The sequence below is a fragment of the Apis cerana genome, linkage group LG7, assembly GCF_029169275.1.
Source record: "Apis cerana isolate GH-2021 linkage group LG7, AcerK_1.0, whole genome shotgun sequence".
In the NCBI taxonomy this organism is placed as follows: domain Eukaryota; kingdom Metazoa; phylum Arthropoda; class Insecta; order Hymenoptera; family Apidae; genus Apis; species Apis cerana.
In genome coordinates this window covers 8,615,608-8,635,977 of record NC_083858.1, presented here as the reverse complement: position 1 = coordinate 8,635,977, position 20,370 = coordinate 8,615,608, and the positions used below count along the sequence as shown (strand labels likewise).

The 20,370-nt window shown below is 32.4% G+C and overlaps 1 protein-coding gene and 1 long non-coding RNA gene across 2 annotated transcripts in view; one reads left to right on the top strand and one right to left on the bottom strand.

Annotated features, from left to right (window-relative positions):
• Positions 1–20,370, bottom strand: part of LOC107993146 (titin) — a 207,009-nt gene that overhangs the window by 92,699 nt on the left and 93,940 nt on the right. The window contains 18 exon segments of the mRNA XM_062077058.1: positions 79–222; positions 625–879; positions 1,538–2,080; positions 2,500–3,080; positions 3,681–4,158; positions 4,416–4,961; positions 5,073–5,345; positions 5,642–5,785; positions 5,903–6,160; positions 6,351–6,494; positions 6,693–6,922; positions 7,284–7,522; positions 7,965–8,313; positions 8,701–9,038; positions 9,487–9,708; positions 10,111–10,328; positions 10,641–10,915; positions 11,293–11,335. Of these exon segments, the coding sequence (XP_061933042.1) occupies positions 79–222; positions 625–879; positions 1,538–2,080; positions 2,500–3,080; positions 3,681–4,158; positions 4,416–4,961; positions 5,073–5,345; positions 5,642–5,785; positions 5,903–6,160; positions 6,351–6,494; positions 6,693–6,922; positions 7,284–7,522; positions 7,965–8,313; positions 8,701–9,038; positions 9,487–9,708; positions 10,111–10,328; positions 10,641–10,915; positions 11,293–11,335 (5,280 nt within the window).
• LOC133666420 (uncharacterized) lies at positions 14,535–16,482 on the top strand. Its single transcript, XR_009830532.1, has 2 exons — positions 14,535–15,803; positions 15,971–16,482. It is a non-coding gene; the product is annotated as an uncharacterized LOC133666420 (long non-coding RNA).

The window sequence follows — 20,370 nt, the reverse complement described above, 5'->3', positions numbered from 1 at the left end:
CTCATAGCTTACGAGAAGCAAGATTGAAGCCTCATTTTCAAAATGATTCTGTAATTTAAGTAGATTTTTTCGACTTACATTGAACGAAAAGCGTTGCTGATGTTACTGCCTCTCCAAGATCATTCACTGCACGGCAAGTATAAGTACCTGAGTCTTCAGGATTGACGTACTTCATGTTCAGAGCGACGTATCCGAAATCGTGCATCGTTGTTACACGATTAGCTGTTAAGATAGTAATTTATCGTATTAGAAAAGATTTTTTAAAGATTTTTTGAAAAATCAAATCACTTCAAAGTTTTAAATTTGGCAATGTTAGCTTTGTAATGATATACTGTTCATTCAAATTATTAAATGATACATCTCTTGAGTTCTGAATAATTTATTTTTAATTACAAAATTAGATATTCGAAAAAGTTATATAAATTTTTTTATGTATGATTATTTTACCATATAATAATGTGAATCAATATACATTACACACTTAATATTATAGATTTTTATTTATTTTATAAATATGTAATGTTTAAAAAATAAAGTATAAAGTAAAATTTCTTAAAATTTAGAATGATCGAAGGAAGAAAAATAATTGCAAAATTGGAAAGTAATGTCTATTATATCACTTACAAGCTGCAATCGGAACTCCATTTCGAAGCCATTCTACTTTCAGCTTGGAATCGCCGACAGGGATTACACGAGCCTCGAAATGAGCCGCTTGATTTTCAGCGACTTTTAGGTCCTTGATGGGCATCGTGAATACTGGGGCTTGAGTAATGATCTCTTCAGTTGTGGTTTTGCGTTGGTATCGCGAGGTATCCTCCAAATAATGCAGTCTTTGAAGAGTCTCCTCGTTTTGGGACTCGGTGTAGATTGATTTTTTCGCTATTTAAAAAAGATTAAACATGTAATAATTGGACATTAATGCGATTAAAAATAATTCTGTTATCGAATCTTATATTTCTTGCAATTAATTCAATTTGAATAATATATATATAATTTCTTTTTAACAATTTAAGATTACAGAGCATAAAATTTAATTGAATTTTCATTATCTATATTATAAATTATAATTAAAATTAATCTAATGTTTGATGTCAAATTTAATATATGTGTTTTACTTATAAATTATTCTATAATTCAAATATAAGTACTTATATTATGGATAGACTACAAATTTTTATTCCAAATTTTTTTCATGTTATATATGTATATTTTACAATTGCAAAGCTTCGATTTCAAATTTTTTGATAGAGATATATTGATTCTTTTCTTTTTTATGGTCTAAAATTCAGAGTTTGAAAATTTGAGTTCTTTGTCAAATACAAAATGATTATTGATGAGTGAAATAGTGAAACTTTTTAAAAAATTATCGAACAAATCAAATTATAAATCAATTATACAATTATACTTGTTGTATTGCATTTTTAAATAAAATTTCCAAATTCCAATTTCCCATTTCCAAAAAAAGAAAGCTATAATAATAAACTTGCTAATGAAAGATTTAAAAATCACAAAATAATTAGATAATAAAGAAACTTACAGTGCACAACTGCGCTTGCCGACGTGATAGCCTCTCCTATAATATTCTTTGCTCTACAGGTGTATGTGCCGGAATCTTCAGGATAGGCGTACATGATATCCAACGCCACGAAGCCAAAGCTATTTGTCTCGACGAATCTAGAACCGGCCTTGACCGGTTTATTGTTGTGGAACCATTCGACTTTCATCGTTGCATCGGAAACTGGAATCAACCTGCATTCGAAATGCGCCCTTTGCCCTTCCTTGATCTCGACGTTGTTCAAAGAAGTGGTAAAAATAGGGGCTTGGGTGGTCGTCTCTTCGACATCCTCTCGTCGTTGATATCTGGATCTGTCCTCAAGATAATGAATTTGCTCGAGGCCAATCTCGTTCTTCGAATCGGTTAGAACCTGTGCAGTTGATCGACAGGTTAGAGTGCAGGATACTTCGTCGCTGCCAACCAGATTGACAGCGCGACAGGTGTAAGTGCCCGAGTCCTCGGCGATCAAATCAATTACGTCCAGAGCAACGTAGCCAAAATCGTGTATTGGACGGAATCGGTGTCCTGTAATGAAATTTATTGAAATGAATTGATGAAATTGAATTATTTTAAAAAATAATTTAAATTAATTCCAATATATATTACAATTGAATCATTTAATAGATGAATCAATAGATGAATTTAAAAATATTAGTGAATTATATATATTTTATCTTTTGAATAAATATAATTTAAATATTATAAATCTTGATTGTAATTATATTTTAGGATATCGAATTTTAATTATCCAAATGAAAAAAAAAATTTTTTTTATATCAAGAAAACCAGACTAGTCGAGATAAATTGAAGAATATCTATAAGTAAGACTAAAGGAAATATAATTTTATAGAAATTATCTTTTGCATGCTAAATTTAGAAAATTATATTACAGAGTTCTCACACAATTTTAATTTCCATAAATATACTTTAAAATTCTCGCATACCTATCGTAACCGGACGACCATTTTTAAACCATTCAACTTTCAAATTCGAGTCCGTCACTGGTTCCAATTTGCACTCGAAGTGGGCATGTTCTCCTTCGCGGAGATTCTCTTGACTTTTCGGAGCTGTGATGAATCTCGGTTTAACGGTGACAACCTCGTCGACCATCTCCTGCCTCTTGTATCTGGAAGCATCCTCCAAGTATTGTATTCTCTCCAAACCCTCAGGATGTTGGGACTCCAAGAGCAAATCTTTCTTCGCGTGTACCCTCACTGAACAGGATGTGACGGCTTCCCCCAATTGGTTCCTCGCTTGACAGGTATATACGCCTGAATCTTCCGGGTAGACGCCCAGGATGTCAAGGGCGACGTAGTCGAATTCGTAGGACGGTCTGAATCTGTGGCCTGTCTTCACCGGTCTCCCATTCACGAACCATTCCACTCTCATTGTCGAGTCGCCGACAGGTTGGAGACGACACTCGAGATGCACGTTGGTGAGCTCCACTGTTTCGATATTGTGCAGGGGGCGGGTAAATTGGGGCGCCTGCATCACCGTCACTTCTTCTTGTTGGGTCTTGCGGTATCTGTACATTGTTGAAAATGTGAATTTCGTTATTCAGCAGTTTTTTTTTTAAATCTAAAATCTAGAGATTGATTTCAACTGAGATTAAACTGTATATTTCATTATTTTTTTGATATCATAATCGAAAAAGTTTATCTATTATTTGTCTAATGGAAAGAAATCAATTGCAATGTATGGATGTATATCTTATTTTTGCACTAGAATTAAATATAACCAGAGATGATTGTAACTAAAATAGTACGATGAAAATAAACACAAGCGTATAATATATATTTTTATCGTGATAAAAATAAAAAATTAAAAACATTTGTATATTATATATATGTATATATTAATAATTGCAGAACAAGAATAAATATTATTTATCAATTACTTACTTATCGAAAATGATTAACCATTTCTCATTTCTTTCTTCTTCTTATATTTCACACATTACTTTAATACGATTTATATCATTCCAACACTTGTACAAATACTATTTCAAATACTATATCAAAGAAATAATTTCCTCCACTCCGTAAAAATATCATTCTCTGTCATTTTAACGAATATCTAACTTAATCTCAATTATTGGATTATTCAAGGTTTAAATATCACCAACCTTGACGAATCCTCGAGCATTTGAATTTGCTCGAGAGACTGCTCGTGCTGCGTTTCCGTGACGACGTCTGACTTTCCTATCACTCTAACACAGGCGGAAGTGTGAGCGGTGCCAAGATGATTGGTGGCTCTGACGGTGTATTCCCCAGAGTCGAGCACTGTCGAGTGCACGATATCCAAAGCGACGAAACCGAAGTCGTAGTAAGTTCTGAATCTGGAGCCAACGGTGACTGGGCGGCCATTTTGGAACCATTCGACCCTCATTGTTGGGTCGCCCATCGGTTCCAAACGACATTCCAAATGGATGTTCTTTCCCTCGCTCACTGGCTTAGGATCGCTCAACGGTTGGACGAAGATCGGTTTCGATTTCGATATCTCCTCGATGTGGTATTGGGGCTCGACGAATTTCGACTCCTCCAAACGTTGGGTTTTCTCGTAGGAAGTGCGGTGCATGCTGCTCGTATCGACGCTTGAACGAGCTGAAATTATTTGATTTGATATTTTTTTCTTGTTATTGAGAAATAAAAAATATTCATTGCAATTTATTCAATACGAAATTTTGTAAATCGTTGTAAATTTTGTTAATCAATTATTCCAATTAAAAGGAAGACTTTTAATTGATCTTAATCTATACGTCAAGTCTACCAAAATTTAAATATGATACGAGCAAAGAAGAATAAAAAAAAAGAAAGGCAAACTTCTCGATCTTTAAAAAGATCAAAGATGACGAACTTACTTTCTACAACCATGGTGGCGGATAATCGAGCCTCCCCAAGAGAGTTTCTAGCGACGACAGTGTAAGTGCCAGCGTCCTCTGGTCTCACTTGAAGAATATCTATAGCCACGTATCCAAAATCATGATAAGTTTGAATTCTATTGGCCGCGGTGATCGGTTTTCCGTTGTGGTACCATTCGATGGCCATGGTCAGGTCGCTCTGAGGTTCGACGCGGGCCTCGAAATGGGCACGTTGTCCTTCGACGATTTTGTTCGTGCCCTTCAGGGTGCCCAAGAATCGCGGCGCCTGCGTCACTTGCGTCTCCTCTTGGAGCTGCCGCGAATATCTGCTCGAATCTTCCAACGTTTGTATCTTCTGCAGTCCAGTCGGATGCTGACTATCGTAAATAACATCGTTCTTGCTTATCACGCTCAATTGAGCGGTTGTGTGTGCTTCACCGACGCGGTTGTAAGCGCGACACGTGTAAATACCGACGTCGTGAATCGTTACGTATTTGATGGTAAGTGCCACGTAACCGAAGTTGAAGAATGTCGTGATCCGTGAACCTGTTGAAACGATTTGTGATAAAGTCTTAAAACATTCAGTAAGATGTTCAATAGAAAGTAATCGAAGAATCGATTTTATTTTTCAAGCGTGAAAAGGGTACTTGGACTTACTCGCTTCTACAGGGCGTCCGTCCTTGAGCCACTCGACTCTCAAATCGGAATCGCCGACTGGTTCCAGACGTGCTTCGAAATGAGCGAATCCTCCTTCTCGTATGCTGTTCTGATCCTTGATAGGAGATTTGAATTCCGGTGGGCTTGTCGGTTCAGGCTGCTCCTGCACGTATTTCTGGTGCATCGCCTGTTGATAGGCTTCCAACTCCTCGGCAGCCTCGATATACCTCTGTTGCTCGGGGATTCCCAGATCTGTTGTAACGCTTGTACGTGCTGCGATAATTTCAATGCGAAATAATTAATATATTTCGAATTAATTGAAATACGATATTGATAAATTGTATTATTCCATCTCATCTTTCCAATTCTATTTTTATCGATTATAAAAGAGGAAAACAATTTAAGATAAATATTTATTATCTTATTTTATAGATACTTATTTTATAGATATAGTACTCAAAAATGCGAAAATGAATTATTGCATTAGTTAGAAAAAAATAAAATAGGGAATCGAAATACGTTTGTAAATAAATAACTGTGCATAGGAATAATTTTTCGAAGATATTCACCAAAGACACGAAGAGATGCGGAGCTGACAGCCTCTCCCAAGCGGTTCACAGCTCTGACAGTGTAAGAACCCGCATCTTCAGCTCGTAGGTGCAATATATTGAGCGAGACGTATCCGAAGTTGAAGATGGTTGTGATTCTTGAGCCTATGAGTAATCGTTATTTTATCAAACATTTTTCCAAGAATTAAAATGTTAAATATAAATATGAAAATTATAATAGCTAAATAAATAAAATTCGTAAGAAATTAAAAAGCTACTTACTAGCTGTGATCGGTCTACCATCCTTAAACCACTCCACTTTCATCGTGGGATCGCTTACAGGGGTCAGTTGCGCTTCAAAATGAGCGTTACGACCTTCCTGCAACTCTCCTAGATCCTGGAGTGGCCGGATGAAGACCGGCCGCTGTGGAGAGATGTCCTCCACACTCTCCTGCCTTTGATACTTGCTGTAATCCTCGAGCTGTTGGATGTACTGGAGACTGTCGGGGTGTTGGCTAGTCTGTTCGATTGTTGCGCGTGCTGGAATAAAATGGATTATCTCTCGAATCGAATATTCTTTTCAATAATTTCATTGAAAACTAATAAAAAACTTCGTAGAAAAATATATTTCGAAATATATTTTTTGCTGTTTCATTCCGGATTTAATAATAATTTTTCCAATATATAAGGATAGATAGAAAATAGTTTGGATAAATTAAATAAAACTCACGTGTCACGCTGAGGGTAGCTCGAGATTCAGCGACTCCAGTCGAACTTACGACGCGGCATAAATATTCACCGCTGTCTTGGAGAACGATGCTAATTAAGTCGAGAGAGATGAAGCCAAATCGAAAGATAGAAGTCGCCCGGGAACCTGAAAGTTTTTTATTTTGATTTTCGATTGAATTTTAAAAAAAATTTGTAAAAGAATTTAAAGAAGAATATTATATTCAAAAAAGTAGACGATTTCTTCGATTCGAAAAGATTTAATTTAAGATGTTGAATAATTGTTCCAATATTATTAATTATTAAAATGACTGATGTTATAATTAAGATTTAAGAAATTACTCACTCGCGTCAAGAGCTCTTCCATTGACGTACCACTCTACCCTCATAGTGGGATCACCCACCGGTTCGATTCTGGCCTCGAAGTGGATTCGTCCACCCTCGATCTGATGGACGTCCTTCAATGGTATGATGAAACGCGGCGGTGGATAAATTCTGTCCTCCTCGGGTGGAGGCAAGTATGGCTTGGCGCGTTCCACATGTCTCAAATAAATCACTTCGGGGCCAGGCGCTGGTCTGCAATCAATCTCATTTTTATCTCGTTTCCTCATAAATAGAAAATAAGTTTAATTCTTTCGTTTATTATATTATTCAAATAACACTAAATTCTGATTACTGAAACTTTATCGAATAATATATTTATACATTATAGAAAATATTGTATTGGTGTATTTCAATACACCATACGTTTTATTCGATAAAATTTTATTACTATTAATTGAAGATAAAATAATAAATAATCGATTCCTACCATCTTTATTCCTTCGGCTCGCGTAAAATGTAAAGTATTCTTATTAAGATTGTAATCATAACTTTGATATCGAATAATATTATGTATGATACAGATAATATTGAATTCAATCGTGTAAAAACTCACTCTGGTTCGATGACTTTCGTCGGTCGGGGTAAGTTCAGGCGTCTTGGTTCGGGGGCTGCTCCTTTCGGTGTTTCCACGAAAAGCCGCGCTCTGGTCGCAGTAGAGCCGGCCACATTCTGCGCCGTGCACTGGTACCAAGCTGCATCCGATAATTTTGCATAGGGTATATCCAAAGTCGAAGCTCCGCTGCCATCCGTTGATATACGCACATCCGGTCCAGGTGTAATAGGCACTCCATCCTGTACCAACGAATTTGAATTTATATCTTTTACATTTCGTTAATCAAAATTTATTTCTTATGTAAAATCGAACTAGAGAATTAAAATTCCACTATCTAATCGAACATTTTATTTAAAATGTAAGAATTAATTTTGAGAAATTTTCATCATTTTCTTCATACACATCTTCTCAAAATTCTTAAGATATTTATTGTATTCACTATTAAAAATTGAAAGATATTTCACACAAAGAAAATAAAATATAAGAAACTGATGATTTTATTGGATCAAAAATCCATATTAATCAAAATTCAATTTTAATTAGTGTGTAAAACATTAAAATTTCAATAAAGATATCCTTGTTGAGCTCAAATATATTAAAAGAATATAAATATAAATTTCATTCTCTATTAATCAATATATATATTATCCTTAATTTTATTTCATAAAATTTTCATCAAACCTTCTGCCAGGTGATACGAGGTACAGGAGTGCCAACTGCACGGGCCATGAAAACAACCGGTTCTCCTTCTTTCACGTTCGTAGTCGTGAATCGTTCCACGAATTTTGGCGCGACCACTTGTTCCTTCTCGATCACGTTCAAATTGCACTGAAACGAGGTTTCGCCGGCCTTGTTCCTTGCGACGCAGGTCACGACGCCGGCGTCCGCTCGGCTCACGTTCGTGATCATCAAAGAGTTGTTACCAGACTCGTTCACGAGGATCTTGTGAGTCAGATCGTTGGCCACTTGTTGGCCGTTTATGTACCATGTCACTTCGGGGTATGGGCGGCCCGTTACTCGACAATCAAACCTGAAAATCACGTTTACTTAATCGTTTATTTTTTTATCCATTCTTTGAGGGAAAAAATTGAAATGTTAGAACGAATTTTGTAATTTATAATTGATATTGTTTCGTCTATTAAAATAGTAATTAAAATAATAGCCTTTCAAGTGCAAGGAATTGAGACTTCATCTATCAGAATATTGATTTAATAGTAAAAATAATGATCAAAATATCAAAAAGTCAATTATTCATTATTGTCAATAATATTAATCAAACTTGATAAATTCTGATGAAAATTTAACATTTAGTGCACACTCTTAATTTCCTAACACATCTGTAATTATTTGACAGAGATAAAGACATGAAAAATAATAATTTGATTAAATTTAGAGAACTAGTTAATCGATCTTTTACCTGGTCATTTTTCCTTCGGTGGCATCGCGGTCGGTACAGGTGCGAACGAAATTCGGTGGCAGAACTTTTCCAGAATCGGTCTCGCCGATCGTTTCAACTTGCTGAGTTTTGATCGTTTCTCTCTGGGCCTGGTAGGCTTGATCCACCTGATCGCTCGATTCGATCGCCAAATATGCAGAGCTGACGGTGCATCCTTGAGGATTTTCCGAGAGCAAGGTGTAATGGCCACTATCTTCAGGCAGGGCGACTCTGATCCTCAAAGTGGCTTGTTGATTCGAGTAGCTCATCTCCACGCGTTGCGATTCGCGGATCCTCTGGCCGTTTTTGAACCAAGTTAACTGGAATAGAAAAATAGAGGAAGAAGTTGAATTTGCTTTTCTATTTTAAAATTATATTTTATTAGTTGTAATTGAATTAAAAATGCTCATTTAAAATATTTGACAAACGATCTTTTGTAATAAAATTAATAAATCCAAGTGCATATGGAAAAGCACATGTCTTAAAATTAAAAAATTTATTACTTAAACTTTCGATTTCTCTTCTTGAAATATTTTTTAATTCTTTGCAATTTTCACTAATCAATCGTAAATAATTTTAATTTTAATTTTGTTATTAAATTTTTCTAGAAAAACATATCGTTTAAATTATTTCTCTTTTCAACTCATCCATTAATTCCACTTATTTTTTTTCACGTCGAAAGAAAAGAAGAAAAAAAGAAAAATATACGAAGAAAATTTGAAACGTTACAGGAAATAAAAAAAATATATAAATTAAGAGTTTGCTTACTCTCGGTTTAGGATTGCCAGAGATTTTCGCAGTGAAAACGGCATCGGATCCTTCGACAAGCTTCGAGTTTCTGGGCTTCTGCGTGATTTGCGGAGGTGCAACCGGTCCCAGGTTACGATCTACCACCGTCGAAATCTGCACGTCGGATTCGCCCACGAAGCGGCGAGTGATCGACTCTCGAAACTCTGTTTCCCGCAATAATCTGTATTCGAACGTGTCCACCTGCAAATTAATCATGTTATTAATCCTTGTTCCAAAAAACAAAATTTCCGAAAAAAAATATTGCGATATGCGTCATTTATAAATACATCTCTGGATCTCCTTTTACGGGCAGTTGATGCATAATAATAAAAATCTTGTAACAGTCAATTTGCAAAAAAATGAAACTTGTGTTGGAGGAAAGTATGTAAAAATAATTTGAAATAAAGAAATTTAAAAAGTCGAGGAAAATGAAGAAAAAATGATATTTTCTTAAAATTGTAAAAAATAAGTAGAACGTGTTAAAAATTAGTGTGTAACTGAATGAACAAAAAAATATATTAAAAAATTGTATAAGAAAGTAATATGTAAAAAATAGATATTTTGTTTTGTATTTATTTTCTTCTATTTAAATAAATAAGAAACCTTGAAATCTTCGATGCTGACGGAAGTTCCATTAACGTAGCTTCGTTTATCGATTGTTTGTTGATAGCTACGGTGTTGAAAGCTCTGTGTTCCCGTTTGGGTCTTCTGTTCAGTGGATTGGAAAGTCTGCGCAAATTCCTTCCTGTAACCACCCATTTGTTGTTGCGGAGGAGGTCCAAATCCTTCTGGTTGAATGTAAACGGAGCAGATTGCTTCGCCTGGTCAACAGAAATCATTGTGTTTTTTTTTTTTTTTTTAATTTTATGAGATAGTGAAGTGACAAATTCTTAAAATATTCTATAATCTTCATTTAATAAGCGAAGATGGAAAACAAAATCAAAGACTATAAAGAACAAGAAACATTTATAGAAGAATAATAATCGATAAGCTTCGATTTTTATATTTTTGTTCTTTTTCTATTGAAAATTTCCAATGAAAATTTTAAATTTGATTTTTGTGAGTCACCAGTATTAATTATTCATGTTAAATAATAATTAATATTATTTTTAAATATTTGAAAAATAGTTTACCGTATTGATTTTTGGCACTGCACGTGTATTCACCCTCGTCTCCAGGGCCAATCTGGTTGATTTGAAGTGTGACAGCCCCGGTCTTCTCGTCGTAAGACATGTGAATTTTCCATGACTCCAACAATGGTGCACCCTTGTGCGTCCAACAGACGATAGGTTTTGGATTTCCTCTCACGCGGCCTTCGAAAATTGCGTTTCCACCCTGCGCGAATCTGGCATTTTTGAATATCTGTTCGAAGACCGGCGGCGATGGATCGCCGGGTCTGCCGGTAAATCTGTGATCAGAAAAAGGAATTCAAATTTAACCTTCTACGAATCTATTAAATCTCCAAGAGAAGAGAATTAATATTCTGAAAATTTTAATTTCTTTTAATTAATTAATTTTATTTTTGAATTCAAAATCTTTGATTCGATATAAGTACAAGTAAAATCAAAATTTAATTTTTCAAAATTTATTATATGCAAGATAAAAACATTAAATTATATTAAATTTTTTGATAATTAGATAATAATTTTTATGTAAATTAATGTATCAAATTATCTTTTGAAATTCTAGAAAATACAATTTGAATTACTTCTTTCCTTTTGTAATCTATTTAGAAGAAAAGCAAGAAATATATACCATAGGGATAGGAAATCGTTAAGTACTCACGTTGGTACGGTGGGCGTCGTCTGCATCACAATCTCCCCTTGAACTGCAAATAAGAAAACAAACGAGTCATTAATCCTTTTCGCACATCTCAATTCACGAATAAAAATAAACCTGATGACAGTCAGACTTTCATCGCATGATCATTGATCTGATATTTCTAATTTTTATCTCCCTTTCACGCACGGTGATGAAAAAAATTTTCATTTCTCTTTCGCGTAATAATAAAATAATTTCCGTATGATCTTCGATCATTCAAGAAAAATAAAAATATGCTACGAGATTCTATTCATTCGAAATTCGTCGCTTTTATTTCCTACTCGTTTATGGGATACTTCCTACTAATGCATTTCCTCTCGTTCTCCCTAACTGGGCCAGAACGAATCGAGGAAACGAACCGTTGACGCCGTTTTCTTCTGTCGTCGTCACGCCCCATGTCGACGTGCAACTTTTTTATTAGACTCATCCACGCTGGAACCTGACGCAATTAAGTCTATTTGCTAATTAAGCTTGTGATCCATATATTTAAATTAATATTTTTGCTATTATATTGCACGATTAATTTTATCCAAATGAATTATTTTGAATGTTAATTTAGAATACTTTTTAAAAAAAATTTTTTTTTTGAAAGATTCAGATCCAATAATAATTTTGAACACTATAAGACTATATAAAATTGAAGAATCCACAGAGGGAAAGAATGAAATATTTTTTCTTCCATGTGGAAACTGTCAATACAATAGAAATATATACAAAGATATATTGCATAATTTTGATTCTTTATCACATAAATCTAAAGAAAAGAAAAGTGTTCTTCTTTAAAGAAATAAAATTATAAAAATATTATTATCCTATACATAACATGAAAGAAAAAATATTAAAATCTTCTTTTTCCCCTTTCTCTAAAAAAGAAGTTTACATTCATCAAATCCAAACATCATATTTCATCAATCATTAAATCCTTGCTTATAACGCAAAATCTCGTATATAACCGATCTTTATTACCGCAAAGTTTATTCGCACGGATTCCTGGATTAAGTAATTTCGTCTTTTACCAAAACTCTCGCCGACTGAATCATTCGCGCCAACATCTGCGCCGCCTCACCACCCGTGGAAAAATAAAGGATCGATCTTCTTCTAGATCGTGTTTTCTTTCCGCCGTTCATCGACGAAGAGGCCAAAGGACCCTCTCGATCGAGATTGCGCGGCCAATATACTCGACGATTAATGGGCGCCAGCTACAGGAAATTAATTGACAGAGGGTGGAGGGAGGCGAGACTTTCGAAAATAAACTTCCGACAATAATCTCGCGCCACTCTCGTGTTATCAATGGTTTCAAAGAGGTCTGCAGCGGATTCTGGAGGCGGTGACGCGATCATTCAGAAATTTAAGCCTCGCGTGATAAATTTCAAGGAAAAAAGGGAAAAAAGCGAAAGGAAAAATGTTAAGAGTGTTATAAAGATGATTATACGTAATAATGGCAAGAAAGTAATGAAAGTAAAAATAAGGAGATGGATAATTTGTAAAATAATTTCGAAGAATTATAAAATATATAATGATAAGGTTAATGTGATAATGTATATAATAAATAATAATTTAAAAAAGAAATTGTTCTTGTTTTAAAATTTATCAGACATTTATCAATTTGGAGGAAAGTTGTATTGATTGAATGAAAAAATAAAAGGATAATACAACAAGTTGAACAAAAATTAATGATAAGTTAAAAATTCAATTATCTTTCAAGAGTTCTCCTATTTAATTTTTCTTTTAAATTTATTTCAATTAAATATTGCATTATTATATTCAGCAGCTAATTTTTCATAGAATATTGAGAAATCTTCCATTTTTTTTTAAACTATATTGAGACGACATTGAGCCTCCCGTACATTAAACCTTTTATACCCGATACCATTCCAAGACGCCATGTTAGTCATCCAACAATCAGTCAACCTCTATTAAGGATTCGTGTTAAGATACAATAAGAACTGTTGAACTTTGTGAGCCAGTAAAAAACGCAACTCGATTACTCACGCCACCCAGAATATGCAAATCGATCATACCGAAACCGAGGGAAGGAATCTATCCTTAAATCCATCAACAGCTCTGTTCAGCTCGTGACAACGAGCCATTCATAACCTTGCCAGGAAGAACTACTATGAGGTCACGTGTGCGAAATACATTCTCGGTCAAAAAGTCTTTGGAACATTTATTTTTTAATTTTAACTTTATTTTTTATCGTAATAATAATAATATCTATTTTTAATCCTCAGGTCAATCGTTGAATTACAGTGATCTAAATTAAATTGATTTTTGAATAATTTAATTCAGAATGATCAATTGGGGTAGTTTTAATTCATATTTCATATTTTGTGAAATGAATAATTTATAATTAATTTGTAAAAATATAAATTTGCTAAATTAAATTACAATTCAGATAAGAAAAAACAATGTTAATAAGATTATCTTTTTTTAGAAAGGAGATTTTTTTATTTTTTTATTTTAATTGAAAAATATTTTAATATTTCGTTAAAGTATTTTATAATATCAATAAAATATATTAAATACATTAATCTAACTCAAACTTTTTTATTTTCAGATTCATTTAAATATTCAACAATACTAATTAAGGAATGTCATATTAGATTTCATTAACTCTTTATATTAAAAAATACTATCGCAAAGATATAATATTTTCACAGTGATCAAATATATTTTTCAAATTGAAAACGAACATTAAAAAAATTCTAATACAAAGAAATAAAATTTTTTTCTTCGACGAACATCAAATAGTTTCCAAACAGTAACAAAACCTCGATTAACTAATTCCAATAACTAACTAATTCCAAAATTTATTTTTTAACAGGAATGTACGCATACGTGGTGCAACAACAACAAGAAAAGGACGATGTATAGACGATAGCCGAGAGAAAAGAAGATCGGTACCATTTTTGTTTGGAACAAACAAAATGGGGGCGGGGGGCAGACAAAGAGGAACACTACCTAGGGAACAGAGGTGTCAGAGAGAGAAGGATACACACGTAAAGAGAAAGAGAAAGAGAGAGAAGGACGTAACGTGGTCGGATAACCGCGGGATCCTATTTTTGCATCGAGATGGGGATCGCGTTACCGTGGGCCATTTTAGGAGCAACTATCTTTGCGCGGCGCCCAGCGCCGCGACGCGTCTACTACATGCACCTCGACCAATAGGCGGAGACGTTACGCAAAACCAGTCACTGACCAAAATAAAACAGCTCCAAACGCTGTATTACATCCCTCCTCCTTTCACCCTACCCCTCGCGAAATCTTTCTCCGATCTTGTCTTGGAAAATATTTATAAATCGTTTATTGCAAATAACAGTGGGAACAAGTTAGGTTAGGTTAGAGTGAAAATATAATATATACACGGTTTGGATGGATGTTTTTTTCGTGGATGTAAGGAGAGTTAATTTTGATGATTTTTCGTTGATGGCGTGGAACCATTTTTCTTCTGGTAGTGGGTTGACTGATCGATGGTTGGGTCAGGTTATTGTTTACGAGGTCGGCTGACTGCTTCCGGCACGATCAGCTGATTTCGAGTGGGGGTGGGGTTTCGAGTGATGTAAGAAGGTTGGTCGGTTTTGAGTAACGAGGTTTGAGTACTGTTGTGGTAATTAGACTGATATTGAGAAATGGATGGGAAGAAAGAGATTTCTTTTTTTAGGATTAGTAGTAGTATCAGTCGTGTCATATTTTTATGATATAGTATAATTGAAAAATCTTATGCAATGGTATTTTATAATAGACGATGTTTGTTTGGCTGTGAGATTGTGTAAGATGTTTAAAAAGATAAAGTGTGCTTCTCTTGATTATTTTTCAATTTAAACGCGTATGAGAAATTATAATAAATATAAAACAATTATTGTATACGAAAAATATTATAAATATTTCAATTTCAAGGAAATAAATGACAGATTTTGGAATTAAGATTAAATTTAACATGAAACTGAATCTATGTACATTGTGCATTTTGTGTTATTAAGTAGTTATTCTTAGATAATTACTTAATTATGATCTTTAGATTAAGTAGAGGAAGTGACACCTCGATGGATGCTTTAATTTATGGATCGATGATACTTAATGCTCTTTACATTTGATCTTTTATTACCATGTACATATTTAGCATCATCTGTATGACTGTATAATCTAAATACTGAGCAGATACAATTATTACTTGCTTAAATTAAAAATTCTACAATCTACTATCGATTGTCAAGCTACAAATTTTCATGCTAATTCATATTTATATAAAAAAAAACTTTTAAAAAAACTTGAAAGAAGAATTTATATAGACGAGAACGAAAATTTTAATTAACTCCACGTCCTCGTATATAAATAAACGTAACCAATCAACCGTATTTATTATACAAGTAGCATTTCATCGATTCGTTAATGGATTGTTAACTATCGAAGATTAACGATCGAAACTTCGTCGTTGGAACGTTCGCAGATTTTAAGTTCGTGCAACTTAACTCAAGGTATCGCTTTATTAATAACGATGATTTAGCATTTTGAGAAATACGAGTTTGCCATGGTTATGAGTGATCACGAATTTGTCAAAGTCGTCTAGGATCGTTTTTCGCGTGCAATTTCGCGCATCCCACACGCGACCAGTATTTTTCTTTTTCTTTTTTTTTTTTTTTAGACGTGATATTGTGGATGCCTTCTGGCACTCCTTTAATTCGACTGCGCGAGACAGATACGCTTTGTTGGCACACACAGAGGGAGTCAATGTCGAACGGATTGAAGGAACAATAAAGGGGAGATTATTCGTCCGTTGACATTGCTTTAGAACGATGCAATTTAACGAATTCTCGAGAAGAATTTGAAATTGTTTAAGATATTATATTTTGCGAAAAGATTATGATAGAAAAGATTATGAAGATTATATTATGTTATTTATGATTGGGTATAAATAAAATATTTATATCTTTTTAATTGAAATATAAATGGTATATTAAAAACTTACCCTCTTAAACACTGAACATTAATTATTGATTCTCTTATACTCTCTATTCTCTTATTCTCTTATATTTGAATGTTATTTCGAGCTCTGATACTTTGAAATTTGTTTATTTTCTAATGAAATGTTCTTTTTGAAAATATATATATATTGGTTTTAAATATATGTTTTATTAAATATGTTAATTTTATATATATATTGGTTTTAAATATATGTTTGATATTTGATATTATTATTTATCCATATATCTATTATTTAAAAAAATATATATAAAAATCATTCAATGAAAATAAAAATATTTATTTCAAAAATTTATTTTCCTCATACTGTTATTAAAAATCCAAAGTGAAAATTATTTATATCATAAAAACGATTGTTTGTTGAAAATTATTGTGTTTCTTAAGAGATATATAACCAATAACGTTATTTTCAACACATTTCAATTTTCTTCGCACGTATTTAACAATATTACTAAAACATCTTTGGCAATATTGCTGAAATGTTATTAACACATCGTTTAAAATTTATTTTAGATTTATTGCAACCAATTTGCGAATGAAAATTAATTTGTTTTTGATTTTGAAGTTGTAAAATTTTAGGAAATATTGTAGAATTTAAAAAAATTAAAAAATATGATCAAAAATTTGTTGCAGTTTATATAAGATGATTGAAAGATTTATTTATGACAATATATTAATAAATATGTAAATCATGATTTAATTTGCTTTTGCTTAAAAATTCGATTTCTAAATTATTGAAAAGAATTTATATGAAAATTCATTTAATTTCGAAATAATTCATTGAAAATTTTAATACGAAAATTTCGTTTCTTTCTTTTTAAAATTTTCCAATATAAAAAATTCCAAATTTGAATTCTTATATATTTATCGTATATATTATATATTTTTTAATACGTCATAACTATAGTTCATTCTTCTTTTGTTTCGAAATTCGATCCTTTATATGAAAAATTTCTAGAAAAAATTCATTGAATGAACAACGCAAAATGCTTCAAATTCTCAAGACGAGAATAATTATATATAATATAAAATTGCAGTCAATTCCTTTTTACCATCTTGACAAAATTCTCCGAAATTCTCCGAAGTTAACTTAAGACTCCGCTCATTCAATCATATCTTAACCGTCCAAATTTTATCATAAATCAAGTAAATTTGAAACGTATACAAGATTGATGAAAAGATGAATTCTCGACTTTCCAAAAATATTGTATACTAATCATAGTTAATGCTTAAACGTTTAAAATTAAGTGTTTCGAAGATGCATTATTATGTTTTTGAAAAGTTAGTCGAAAATTTATTATAATTAATTAGTTTGGTTTGTTCGAACGTTGACAATTCAAACGATGAATTCTAAATACGACTCGTTGGATCGCAAGAGGATGAATCGAATTGGCGAGAATATCACCTGTATAAGAATCTTGAGGAATGTTCAAATAAGATAAAAGAAAGCTGCTGGTGAATACGTATGTCATTGTTGTGACATTTGGATTGCATATTTTTTTTCTTTTATATTTGGACAGAAGAAAGAATTGATACGTAGTAGATCCGTATTTATCTTGAATGGTAATTTTATTAGAATGCACATTTGTTTGTTTGGTTAAGATCTAGTTAGAGTTTGGAAACTTTATATGTTGTTCAAGTTTGCACAAACATTTGTACATTCATTCATTTTGATGTTGAAAATATTTATCGAAGGAATTTTACGAATTTTACGAAGAACATTTAATTGATAAATTTATAAAGAAAATTATCTTTTATTTTCTATGTATATCCTAACTTTTAAATCACAAATCATTTTCAAATAACAAAATATAAATTAGTGCTTTATATTTTGATTTTATCTTCTTTGAAATATTCAAATAATGATAAATTACTATACTTACGACGAATAAGCAAACGATTTTAATACGCTGTATCCTGGCTATTTCCATTAGCTTGCGAATAAATTAATACACATAGATATAAAAAAATATCAATGCCTATTTTTAATGTTTGTCTCACTTTTTAATGTTTTATTATTTAAAAATTAAATTATTTTCTTTTATTCTTCGATCTATATTAAAAAAAGTAACGTAATCGAACTGTAATCTTCAATCCACAGGATGTGAATTGAAATTATATAAATAATTAGAATTCAAAGAATTTTTGTTCGTCAATAAAAAAGAAATAAATATCCATAAAATTTTTTCTAATTAAAAATTCATCTCGAAATTAAGGACGGTCAAACATATCGAACAACGAGTATCCATCTCTTCTGTTTGTATATAGCATAAACGTGAAATTCGTTTTTAAAACACGTTAATAACGAGGCCAACAACGTTTATATACGCAACACGGATGATGTTGTCGATAGCTACTATGATCTCTTATTAAACGAAAGCGCGCAGTTGGCACGGGCATTGTGGCTGAACGCCTTAAATCGCGTTTAAATTCACAGTCGTAGGCTATAACCGTGACTTGTGGAAAATTACGTTACTTTCTTCACGGTTGTTCCACCCGCGTGACCGGCGGAAGAAATGCGCAACCACTTGAAAATTCTTACATCAACCGCACCGTGTGCGTGTCACTCGATATTCCCTCTTGGCCGAGGCGGTTTCTCACGTTCGCTATCGATGGAAGCGAAAAAAAAATTTACACGAGAGCGTTACATAAAATGTTGTACAATTTAGAGAGATAAAACTTGACGAATGTATATACTAGACGTAGAGATCGTTTCAAAATAAATGTCACTTCAAGCATTTGTTGTAATAACAATGGCATTGTTATTTCCTTTTATTTATTTATTTATTTTTTCTTTTATTTGATGAAAGATGAGTGATTGAAATTTCAAATTGCATAAAATTATGTTGAAAATAGAAAGAAAAAGATAATTATTTTTCTATATTAATAATTTAAGAAAGTGGAATTTTAGCAAATGAATATGATATGTACAGAATTTAGTTTTATAATATATTTATATATTATATAGTTTCATTCTATTTTTTATGTATTCTGTATTAATTCAAGATCAAGTTTATTGTTCATAAAATATTTTTAATAAAATAAAATTTGATAGGTAAAGAACAGATTGTGAAAAGATTATTTTATATAAAAGAAAATATCTTTATCATAAATATCATATAGGAAAGAAGATAAAAGACACTTATTTTGAAACAGTCTGTATTCATAAGACCTTGAGGGAATAAATTTATGTCAGTTTTTATTGGCCATTTCATTATGATCTCTTAAATTTCCTGTCTTTTTATACTCTACCACTTTTATCAAATTTTTGACATTTATATAATGTCTCACAATATTTTCAAAATCCTTAAGAGAGAAAAATTTACAAAACAACCAATAAAATACTCATTTTCATTTTTTCTAACCTAACCAAACTATTCCTAATAAAAATATCTTTCAAATATTTGTTGTAATAATAATATAATATATAAATTATGAATTATGAATATATAATATAATATATAATATAATAATAATTATATAAATATTTAATAATATCAAATTGAAAATATATATTTTCAAGATTCAACGACAAAAAATACAAATAACAGATTTTTTCTGTATAAATAATTGTAAACTTTCTCATTAAATGTGCAAAATATCTTTAACAGAATTCTCTCAAGGTAATTATCAATCAAAATACGATTCTTCAGTTTAGAATGCAACACGAATCTATTTTCCTATCAATTGTCAGAACAAGGCCCAAGATCATGGACGAAGAATTGAAAAAAGTAGAGATTAGTGGCTCCATTGCTGGTGATTAAAGCGACGAAAATATTGCGTGTGAGACCAGCCCTATTTCGGCCAAATGATTCACTGAGAACGACACGTACACAAGTTCAACCATCCCTCCTCATCTTCCTTTTGTCCCTTTATTCGACTCACAGAGGACACTTCATTTCTCCTACATTTCCTTTTCCCTCGTATTTCTGGCAACTCGATTTTTTTTGCATGGGATCGCGCAACGAACGTAAACAGGGTAGCAATGAAAAGAGTATTTTCATCCCCATATTGGAACGCCTCCAATCTTGTCTTCCGCGGAATTCGCTTAACGGCAATACA